We start from the raw sequence: 11,844 nt of genomic DNA, 5'->3' as shown, positions 1-11,844 counted from the left end.
CAGTCCATCTTCCGGAGTACTTATCTGCATTTCATAACAGGGAAGAAAATCTAAGCCAAAGGTATAAACCCCTAATAATAAAACTGTAGGCCTGAGTGGCAGGAAAGGTTTTTGGGAAGTAGAAGACACTAGACAAAACTGGTGTTTTGAGCACCTCCATTTCCATGTCCATGAGGGCTAGAATACAGTGAGAGTTCAAGTCCTCCCTGCTGAGTGCATCCCAGCCCTGAAAGCATCAGCTCTGAGGCACAATTCCAAAAGCCCTAAGGGTCTGTAAAGTGGATCCATTAAAGTCCACAGAATCTATTCTCGGCCAGCTGGTCAAATACTGGCATTTAGCGATGCTCCACAGTTACTAGGAAAGTAAAGGGAGGGGCATAAGTAAGCATGGAGAGAGAAACTATTAAGAGCGTAACTCAGAGTCTGACTCTATCATAGAATATCCTAGAGCAACAATTTTCAACCTTTTTCATATCATGGTACACATAAAATACTAAAATTCTGTGGCACAACAAAAATATACTTTTTGCCAATCTGACAAAAAATAGGTATACTTTTGATTCATTCACACTGAACAGCTACTGTGTTTGCTGCTGTCATTTTTTTATTTGACAATCTAAGGGGAAAGAGGTCAGTGCCCATGACTAAATAGTCAAGTACTGCATGTTTTAAAATGCTTGCAGCACACTGGTTGAAAATCGCTGCTCTAGAACCTTGGAAGGGAGCTGAGGAAGTCCCTTCCTTTCCCAGTGACTGAAATCCTTCTGCACCAAACAGACTGGGTGCAGTGGAAGGACAAGTAAGGCTCGTGCTCCCCTCTCTAGGTCTCCTTTCCTGGTCCAAGAAGAGGATCCAAAACAGACCTTAGGTACAACTGAGGAAAATGGCTCCTGATCCCTGCCAACTCTGGCTGTGGGTGGGAATGGGAAGTGAATTTCCCATGATCTATTCTGCTCTGACTGGAATGGGATCCTAGGGCTCATGGCCTTGGCTTGCTACCTGGGATGCCAGCCATATACTCCCCGCCTTGTCCCATCCCCACTCACCTGAAGGCCTTATAGATGGGTCGGTACCAACAAAGGAAGGCACAGGGGGTGAAGATCACGAACCACAGGATTGAGAGGCCAAAGTCTACTCCCTTGCTGCTGTCGACTAAGAACCAGGCCAGGCAGGCAAGCAGGTTCAGAAACAGAGTCACTGAATGCACTGTGGAAGGGGAGGAGACAGACGTGGGCTGGTGCCAAGGTGGCTGAAGGGCTCCCAGATATGTCAAACTATCCCCTAGAGAGGAGATGAGGTCCATGCTGTCAGGGCAGCTGCAGCAAAAGTAGAGGACCTCGGTCTGTACCCAGGCCTGTCCTTGCTTTTCTGGTCCCTCAAAACTAGGGACCAAACCAAGCTCCTCAGAGGTGATGGGACACCCCAGGTATCTAAGGGGTGGCCATGAAGAGGGCACAGACCCAATAACTGATCCTTGGGGAATGGACTCCTTCTCTAAGCAACTCTTTTCCCTGGCCCTGGATGGTCCACAGGATAGCAACAGGGAGTCTTTTATCCTCACTCCTAGCAGCCCAAGGGTCTGTGGAGAGGGGAAGACTCCACCGAAGGAGAACCTTTTAGTGCAATGAGCTCCCCAAGAACTCAGAAGCCTCCAGCTGGTCTCACCCTACTTGATGCATGGTCTGCACTCGCCCTTGAGGTCGGAGGTTCCCATGACAGGAAGCAGTCTTCAGAGGGCCAATTATGTGGGCAAAGATCCCCACCCCAGCCCAACCAACACTGAGAAAGGCTGGAGTCTGCCAGGGAGGAGCAGCCAGAGCATAGACAAGGATCTCAAGACACAGTCCATTTCAGCCCTAAGCTCAGAGGTGCAGGAGCTGGACTCACACATCCAGAGATAGTAGAGCATCTTGCATATTCGTTGGTAGTCAGCAGGGATCTCTGTGGAGAAGTCTTGATAGAAGCAGGGCTTGACAGGGCACCACAAAGGCAGAGGCGGCCAATTGTTCTCTCTCACTGTGTAGCAGGAGATAACAAGATGAGGCCCAGCTTATGGGCCAATTCAGGACCCCCAGAGGGGCGTCAACAAGTGGGGTTCAGGGTATTCATGGATATAAAGTAGGAAAGAAAAAGGATGATAGGACATAAACACCCACACGATCAGTGCAAGATAATGGACCCCAAATGTACTGGGAAACACAGAGCTAAACAGCCTAAGTGATTATTTTTTTTGAACAGCCTATAACCAAGGAATAGTGGGGCCAGTGCCCCCATTCTTATCCAACAATTTTACAGCTGAAAAGGAATGCAGACATAATCTACACCCATTAAGGTTACACTACAGGTCTCCTGACTTCCACTTACTGCTCTCCCCAGGACCAACACCATTCTAAGATGATCAGGAGCTCAGCAAAGAGCTGAGGCTGCCCCAGGAACAAGCAGGCTGAGGGAACTCTCCTGCACCAGGACGGGAACCCAGGATCTAGTGTGGCCTCCCTTACCATGTAAGTTGGCCACAGTGTTCTGCAACTCCCGCTCTTTTCGTTCTAGCTCGGCTGCTTTCCTGTCCAGTTCTTCCTGCTGCCGGAGTAGGCTTGCCTGGGCTGCAGAGGCCACAGCCTGGAGCGAAAAGGGAAGGGGAAGGCAACCAAACATGAGAGACAGGGGAACAGTGTTTGGCCTGACAGGAAGTCACAGGGCCCATGCCCCATGCAGGGAGAGCCAGCTGGGAGTTCCAGGGGTAGTCCCACCCCCTCCAATGTCTTGGGCACCTGAGACCACCAAAGAGAGGCCAAGGGACCTGTCCCCTACTGCTCTTAAAACACCTCTGTGGCCCCTTTGCCATTATCAGGGCTCTCCTCTCCCCTTCATCTGAAACTTGAGGTAAGAGAACCATCCTCCATACTGTAGTCCAGGCCAAGTTCAATTACATTGACCTTTGGGGTGACAGAAAGGGCAGAAGGCGTCACAACAGACTGTCCTGTAGTCAGAAACCCAGAGACCTAAGCCTCACTTGAGAGCCTGAAGGGTGTGTGTGTGAAGGGAAACAGTGCAAACCTGCCAGAGTGAGTGGGATGGGCAAGCATTTGAGGCCATACTCTGTGTACCTGGAACCAGAGGGATGTATATTCAAGCACCTGCACCTACTCCATTCCCAGGAACTGCCCCCTGAGGTCCACTGGAACTGTTACTGGCTACATCCCAGTACAGCCCCTTAAGGTTGGCCCTGCTCTGCCTGGCTTTGATGGTGTGCAGAGTCAAAGCTTTATCCCCTCTCCAGGCAGAGCAACGCCTTGGAGTGAAGCAGCTAGAGGATTCTACGGAGGCTGAGCAGAGCTGGGTCCAGAGTTCCAGCCCAGAGCCCAGTTCCTCCAGAAGGCTACAGTCCTTTTTAGGGAGCAAATACCAAACTGGTCATCTCACAGGATAAGCCAGGCATATGTGCACATACATATGTGTGTTCTCTATCTCTCCAAAATGAGTTCTCCAAAGAGCTAAGGCTACCTTCAGGAGGTAAATTTCAGGCACTAGGGGTAGAAGCAGGAGCAGAATTGACCACGATAAGGGTCTTAGCCTATTTCTCTAAGTCTGTGACTTCAGTTGAACTGGACCCAGGACCCACCACCCAGCTGAACAAGAAAGTCTCTGCCTCTAAGCCTTGCCTCACAGCATTCTAGGCCATGGGTGGGGCCCAGGATCCCAGGATCCCAGGATTCCATGCAGGGGCAGCACTTTCAGAGTAAGTCCAGCCAAATGACAGGAGCAGCCTGGGGCCCACTAGAATCCAGGCATCTTGCCCTCACTCACGCTCACCTATACTTTGCCTACCTTTGGAAGCTTTTGCATGTAGCTGTCTCTGAGAATACTATCTCCTCCTAGTAGCATCTGCCTCTCTGAGAGCTCGCTTACTGCCAGGAAACTGGTAGGCAGGAACTTGCTGGCCTGTCTAAGGAGGAGCTGCAACATACAACTCCACTGAGGATCATGCTCACCAGGGGCAGTGAGGAGCGTGGGGTAAACAGTGAGGCAAGGGACAGAGGGTTGGGTACCAAGCAGACACGATTCACGGTATTTGGTGAAGGGACAAAGAAAAATAAGAAGGAAGACAGGAATAAATAAGGTTAGAAAAAAAAGAAGAAGATATATTCCGGGCCCTGAGTAAAAAAAGGCCTCAGGTAGATCTGGAATGGCATGAGGGGCAATGCTCTGTCTGAAGATACCCAGAAGCCCAGCCTGGTGAGTAGGGCTTATTTTTTGGTGCTGGCAGTGAGGTGAGGGGGGTGAGGGGGGTTATGTGAGGAGACGCTCCACATGCAAGTGACAAACTCCAAAGAGATTATTAAGAGGCCCTTGAAGGGAAGCCAGAGAATAAGACTCCCCTGCCCACCCCGATCTCAGGATTCAGCTACTAGTCTGGGTGCTTCCTTTTCTGGAAAGGAGAGGCAAAAGAGATCTTTGTCAACAGTACCTGGGGGGTTGGCTGGGTTGGTTCCACTGAGGGCTGGAGAACCGCTGGCTGCGAGGGCCCAGAAGGCTGGGTGACAGGAACCGTTGTTGCTGCATTTGTCTGCTTGGGACAGATTAAAGGAGTGAGGTGAGTGGGACGCCATTAGTTGGCCATGTGGGAGGCAAACCCACAACAGGGAGGGTGATATGCCCCTGCCTATGAGGAGTACTCCCTCTGGATCTCCCTCTGTAGCTTTTCAGCCAACAAGCCTCAGGCTCTGAGCAGGGTGAGGCCTAACCTAGGATCCCTGGCCTTTTTGGGTCCAGAGCTCCTGGCACTGCCCTGCCCTCTTCAGGAGGAGCCCAGATCATGACCCTAAGAGGAGAATTGGTGGCTTCCTCATCTTACCCCCACCCCTCAAGTTCACGTTAAGACTGTCCCTTTGAGCCTTAGCCAGTTTGGCTCAGCGGATAGAGTGTCAGCCTGAGGACTGAAGAGTCACAGGTTCGATTCCAGTCAAGGGCACAAGCCTGGGTTGCAGGCTCGATCCCTTGTAGGGGGTGTACAGGAGGCAGCCAATCAATGATTCTCTCTCATCACTGATGTTTAAATCAATAAAGATATATTTTTAAAAAAATAAAAGACTGTTCCTTTGAGCCTGGCCACTGTGGCTCAGTGGTTGAGCATCAACCCATGAACCAGGATGTCACGGTTCAATTCCCGGTCAGGGCACATGCCCGGGTTTCAGACTTGATCCCCAGTAGGAGGTGCACAGGAGGAAGCCAATCAAATGTTTCTTTCTCATCATTGATGGTTCCATCTCTCTCTCCCTCTCCCTTCCTCTCTAAAATAAATAAAACATATTTAAAACAACAACAACACAACAAGATTGTCCCTTTGAGAACTGTAGATTCTCAGAACACTCAGTCTTGCCAAGGCTCCTTGCCCCAGAGACCCCAGCACCACCCAGAGGACCCAGGGACTCATAAAGAGGACATGCTCACCAACCTCTGAGAAGGGGTTGAATTCAGCCAGGCCACCTTGTGGAGCACTGGTCAGCTGGGTCACAGAGGGATCCTGAGGAGGTAAAAAAGAGCCATTAGACGCTGAGGAGAAGGAGAACAGACATAACTACCTCAGGGCCAGCAGGCAATCCCAGGGAGCCGGCTAAGTGAGGCCACTGATGGCCCTTCCTAGTGTTCTGAACAGCCTCTTCTGAAAACCCCTGTGCCTGGCCCCTGCCACAGAGAGCTGCAATCTCTTTCCTCTTTCTGGAAAAGGAGGGGTTCAGCCCAGATGACTTTCCAGAAGATACAAAGCAAGCTTTATACTCTGAGGCCTGGGAATCGATACAAAAATGTGTTCTTGTTAGTGCCCTTCATGGATTCATAACGGTTAGTATTTACCCCCAGGGAGTGGGGTTTTATGGTGGGGGTGGGGGTGGGGGTGAATGGGTGGATATTTTTCACTTTATAACCTTTCTGTAATGTTTTATTTATTATTTTATTCCTCTTATTTTTAAAAGGACAGCTACAGGTCTTAGAACAAAAGCATGCTGCTAGGTGCTAGTGCTGACTGGTTAAGTCAAGCATGCTTACTAGGAATAAAGAGATATAAAGGGCTCAGATAAAAAGCCAGGGAAATGTTTTTGGTTATTTTTTTTCCTCTCGATTCTTTTTAAAAATACAAAAAGATCCTCAGAACACAGCTTGTCCTAAGTTTTTAATCTTCCCTTTCCCATCTGATCTCTGCCAAGGCCAGCCCTGCACAGGGCTCCCTGTCACCCTCTTCACCCAAGCAGCCTCCCGGCTGACCTGAGGCCAGTCTGTCTTCATCCTGTCCTCACCCAGCAGAGCTCCTACACACTCCCATTTCTCCATACATATAGGTATGGGGCTCGGGTTTAGCTCTACACGATGCCTGGGTTTTGGGAGAAACAGCTGAAGAGTAAGCAGACTGCCACTGGACTCTGTCAAGGACCCTGTTACAAGGTCTCACCTAGGCTCCCCTGTCTGCACACTTCACCCCCCATCACTCACTACTCATCCAGATGCTCCTGTCCTTCCGGCCCAGCCTCACTTCCACCAGGAAGCCTCCATAAATTGGATTTTTAGCCGAAACCGGTTTGGCTCAGTGGATAGAGCGTTGGCCTGCGGACTGAAAGGTCCCGGGTTCGATTCCGGTCAAGGGCATGTACCTTGGTTGCGGGCACATCCCCAGTGGGGAGTGTGCAGGAGGCAGCTGGTCGATGTTTCTCTCCCATTGATGTTTCTAACTCTCTATCTCTCTCCTTTCCTCTCTGTAAAAACTCAATAAAATGTATTTAAAAAAAAAAAAAAAAATTGGATTTTTAAACACAATGTTAACATTAAATAGGCCCCATGGAACCTCCTAATTTTTCTATATGGAAAAAGACAATAGGGTCACCATAAACAAATCCTGTCTCCACTAATAGGTCATAAATTCTGCACCAGGTGTCTAGTTCATACTCTGGCTTCCCAGTGCTTCGTGAAGGTCTGTGTAGAGCAGAAGCTCAAGTAATTTCTGAGAGTAAGTGCTGCATGTTGTAGGCCCTCTGCTTTCTGTAGGAGGCACTGCCCAAATGCTAGGGCATAGAGAAGGAGCATCTGCATCACAGCAGCAGCCTTGGGGCCGAGAAACACCTTGCCTAGGAAGAGGAGCCTGGAACAGGAACACTCTGGGAGACAAGGATACTTCCCATCTGAGAACACCTGGGCTCTTCTGAAAGTTGTGGGTGGCTTCAAGAGAAGCTGAGGCCTACGGATAGAGGTAGGGAGGAGGAGGGACTGAGGAAGGGAGCTAACATTTACTGAGTGTCTACTATGTGCCAGGCTTACCACACCAGGATGCTACTGTGAAATTCTAGCCACCCCAGAACTGGCCACTGTGTCAAGCCATCCAAAAAGAAGGTTCTACCAGCCTCTCTCAACCTGGTTCCTCAAGAGAATTAAGCCCCACTGTCCTAAAGCATCCACTGTCTGCCATGACTTGACTTCTCTCCCGTGCATCTTGAACCATCCTGGTTATATCCCATCCTTGAGAGAATGGAGAAAACAGTCAATCAATTTCTGTGTCCTGTGGCTCAGCTGAGGATCCCTGGCTGAGAAAAGCTACACCCTCTCCTCCTCATTCCACCTCACGACCACCCTGTGAGGGAGGAGTATTAATAGTTTGCAGCTGGAGAAAGCCTCCACTCAGAGAGGGGAAGCAGTTCGTCCAAGATTTCAGAAGTAGTGCTGAACCTGACTCTGAATCCAAGGCTGTCTGTCTCCAAAGACAAAAGTGATAAACCTGGGAGGGAAAGACCCAGTTCTGCTTTGTTTAGCAGTGCACCCCCAAAACCTGGAATAGCACCTGACAAATGGAAGGTGCACCATCAATGTGTGGTTGAATGAACCCCACTCTGGAAGGACACTGACGGGGGGCACTGTGAGTGACCGGGATAACTGCTTCTGCTCATTTCTTTATTCCTAGGCCTCAGAGAAGTCCTTCTTGGGAAACATCCTTTGTAGGACACATGCAGAGAGTCTTGTGACTAAGAACCACACTGACTGGCCTGAATGAGGATCCTCAGCTTTTACTCTGAGTCACAAATAAGAAGTCAACAACAGCAATCTTCTTTTCCACTCACCAAGCATTAACTAATTCATAAGTGGGTCAAGTAGTTATTTAAAAGGATAGTGAGCCCTAGCTGGTTTGGCTCAGCGGATAGAGCGTAGGCTTGCAGACTGAGGGGTCCAGGTTTCAATTCTGGTTAAGGGCACATGCTCAGGTTGCAGGCTCGGTCCCCAGTGGGGGGGCATGGGGGCTCGGCCCCTAGTGGGAGGCATGCAGGGGGCAGCCGATCAATGATTCTCTCTTATCATTGATGTTTCTATATCTCTCTCCCTCTCCCCCTTCCTCTCTGAAATCAATAAAAATATATTTTAAAAATAAACAAACAAACAAATAAATAAATAAAAGGATAGTGAGAGCTAAGTTTCACCTACAAAGAAGTAACCTAAAACCCCCTCAATGCCAAAGGCCCCAGACTGGCTAATGCCTTTTACTTAATTTATAACAAAATGCTCCTGAACTCATTTTCATTCTGTTAACATTAGGTACACACTAAGATGAAAAAGGCACAGCTCTTGCCTTCTAGAGTCCACGATCTGGTAGCTGAGACATGCACAAGAACCCAGGGCAGGATGAAGACAGGAAGGGAAGAGAAGAGAGGTCTAGGCAGGGCTTTGAGGAAGGTAGGGTTCCAGGAGGAGGAGAGGAAGATGAGCAAAGGCCCAGTGAGTAAGGCTCACCACAGCTCTGGGGCAGGGAACACTTCCATGTCATTAGGGTGTGAGGGACCCAAGAGAAAAGAGGCAGAGTTAGGAAGAGCTGGAGCTCTTCCAGGAGGGGCCCTGAAACACATACTGGTTTTCCGTGGTTTGGCAATGTCTTCCCACGTGGTTCACAGGTCCTGCTGTGAGCTAGCTCTCTGGGACTTTTCCTTGTTTTCCCATCCTACACTCTACCCAATAAACCCTACTGTGGGGTTTATTTCTGGCTCCAAATAAACATTAAATAAATACCTTGTGGGCTAAAAAACACTCTGCCATTCTATCTGGGAGGCATGGAGTCTCCAATACTTTAGAAGCTCTGTGAAGTCCTATTTGCTTTAGAGGCTATGTCACAGAACAAGAAAAAACAATCATCCCCAGACAGGCTGACTGGGTCCCAAGTGTACCAAGAGCCACAGTTAACCTTGGTACTTCGACCCAGAACCTAAGAATTCATCCTAAGGAAATATAACAAAAACATATAAAAATCTGTATCTGCAAAGACACTTATTGCACCAGTATTTACAATAGTAGTAAAAAAGCAGAAAACAACTTTTTTTCTACATTCAATAGTAGAAAAAAGCAGAAAACAACTTAAATATCCAATGACAGTAAGCACAAGCATGTTTTGGTACACATTCCCTCGATGGCCTAAGCAGCCATTAAAAATTACAGCAGTGGCCCTGGCCAGTGTGGCTCAGTTGGCTGAATGTCGCCCCATGCATCAACGGGTCATTTGACTCCTGGTCAGGGCTCATGCCCGGGTTGCAGATTCAATACCCAGCAGGGAGCATGCAGGAGGCAGCCAATCGATGTTTCTCTCTTTCACTCTCAAATCAATAAAAACTGATATATATATATAATTAAAGCTATGGACATAGGGAGCAATACAGCAATCATTTTGTCCAAAGTACTCAGGAAAAGAGACTGGCAGGAAAACACATCAAAAAAATAATAGTTGCAAAAGACTGGTAGAAATGGATGCCTTAATTTTATTTTCCATCATGTGATTGTTACTTTTATTTTAGGGAAACACATACTTTTAAAAAGAGCCTGTGTCATCCCGGGCCTCCCTCCCTGCCACAAACAGTGAGTCTGAGCCACCAGGCCTGGCTTGGAGGCCCCATGACCTGGCACAGCACGACCTGGCACAGGTGATAGCTATCAATATCTACTGTATACTGCTCAACCAGTGTGTCTCAATGGTTGAGCATCGATCTATGAACCAGGAGGTGACAGTTGGATTCCTGGTCAGGGCACGTGCCTGGGGTTGCGGGCTCAAACCCCAGCAGGGAGCATGCAGGAGGCAGCCAATCGATGTTTCTCTCTTTCACTCTCAAATCAATAAAAACTGATATATATATATAATTAAAGCTATGGACATAGGGAGCAATACAGCAATCATTTTGTCCAAAGTACTCAGGAAAAGAGACTGGCAGGAAAACACATCAAAAAAATAATAGTTGCAAAAGACTGGTAGAAATGGATGCCTTAATTTTATTTTCCATCATGTGATTGTTACTTTTATTTTAGGGAAACACATACTTTTAAAAAGAGCCTGTGTCATCCCGGGCCTCCCTCCCTGCCACAAACAGTGAGTCTGAGCCACCAGGCCTGGCTTGGAGGCCCCATGACCTGGCACAGCACGACCTGGCACAGCACCTCTCTCAGCACAGTCCATTCTCAGTCAAACTGAGCCACTCACCATTGCCTTCACCTCTGTCTGTTGCTACAGTACAAACCATTCCACACCAAACACAGGGTGAGGATACCAAGGAAAAACATTGGTTCCTGCCCTCAAGAAGCAAATACTAGTACAGAGCACAAAACAAACCAAGGCAGAGATAGCACAGTCAGTGCTGTAACAAGGTGAGTGCAGATGCAAGGGGATCACGGAGGAGGGAGGGACTAAGCTATCTGCAAGAGTCAAGAAAGACTTTACTGCCCTGGCTTCCTGGCACCCTGGAACATATGGCTCAGCTGGCTGGGTGTCATCCTGTGCCGGTTTGATTGCAGTACCAGGAGTGCAGGGGGCACCTATCCAATTGTGCTCTCACATTGATGTTTTTCTTCTTCTCTCCCTTACTCTCTCTCTAAAAATCAATAAAGTAGAGGAACTAAGATGGCGGCATAAGGCACAAAGCTGTACGTGCTGCCCCCACAACATTAAAACTACAACTATAAGACAAAACATTTATCATCCAGAACCACGGGAAAGCTGGCCGAGTGGAAGTTCTACAACTAGAAGGAAAGAAAAAAGCGCACTGAGACCGGGTAGGAGGTGCAGAGGCGCCAAGAACAGAGGTACAGAGGCCCGCACGAGGCGGCTGCACCTGGGTGCGCGGTTTTTTTCAATCGGAAGGTGAGACAAGCTCTCGAATGCACTAAACTCATTTACAGTGAGACTCTGGGGTTCCAGACTCCTACGGGGAGAAAGTGGACTGTCTTGCAGCGGGTCGAAAAGCGAGGGTGACTTTCTCGCAGAGCTGCTTGCAGGGATTATTGTTTCTTTGGGGGCGCAGGACTCGGAACACGGAGACCCCAGGAGTCACGGAGCCGGCTGAGGACAGCCATTGCTGCTTGCTCTGCCCTGGTGATTCTGAGACCCCGCCCCACACAATTTACATCCCCACCCCAGCTGTGCACAGTGGCGCAAAGGAATCACCCACACTTTTGCAGCCTAACCTAACAAACTGCAGCTGGGTCAGAGAGCTCCAAAACTTCCAAACCCCAAACAAAGAGGAGAAATCTGCTGATAACGCTGTAGCTCCTGCTGGGTGGACTCACACAGTGGTTGACTTTGTGATCCAGGAGCCAGGGTACCCCTGGTCAGACACCAGAATTCAACTCCTCACATCCATAAGGGACACACTCAAGAAGCAGACTCAGTGAGCACCAAAGCCCCACTGAAGCAAGTCCTACCCCATAAGGATGTCTCCAGCACAGCAGTTCTTCCACTGTAGACATAGCGGGTCCTCACAGTCAGCCAAAAATACAAAGACAAAGAAACATGTCACAAATGAAAGAAAGGGAGGAAAGCAAACTAATGGAGGACATCGA

At 48.9% G+C, this 11,844-nt stretch overlaps 1 protein-coding gene across 2 annotated transcripts in view; it reads right to left on the bottom strand.

Annotated features, from left to right (window-relative positions):
* SCAMP2 (secretory carrier membrane protein 2) overlaps nucleotides 1-11,844 on the bottom strand; it is a 34,082-nt gene that overhangs the window by 14,945 nt on the left and 7,293 nt on the right. The window contains exons 2-6 of one of the 2 annotated variants that reach the window (XM_006753711.2): nucleotides 5,456-5,524; nucleotides 4,469-4,570; nucleotides 2,502-2,619; nucleotides 1,888-2,016; nucleotides 1,047-1,206 (exon numbers count right to left, since the gene is read on the bottom strand). In XM_006753711.2, coding sequence (XP_006753774.1) covers nucleotides 1,047-1,206; nucleotides 1,888-2,016; nucleotides 2,502-2,619; nucleotides 4,469-4,570; nucleotides 5,456-5,524 — 578 coding nt within the window. The remainder of the gene's footprint in view (nucleotides 1-1,046; nucleotides 1,207-1,887; nucleotides 2,017-2,501; nucleotides 2,620-4,468; nucleotides 4,571-5,455; nucleotides 5,525-11,844) is intronic. The other variant, XM_006753712.2, reaches the window with a different exon arrangement.

This window comes from Myotis davidii, unplaced genomic scaffold (assembly GCF_000327345.1).
Source record: "Myotis davidii unplaced genomic scaffold, ASM32734v1 scaffold992, whole genome shotgun sequence".
Taxonomy (NCBI): domain Eukaryota; kingdom Metazoa; phylum Chordata; class Mammalia; order Chiroptera; family Vespertilionidae; genus Myotis; species Myotis davidii.
Note: the sequence above shows the minus strand (reverse complement) of the source record. Positions and strands in the feature narration are given on the sequence as shown.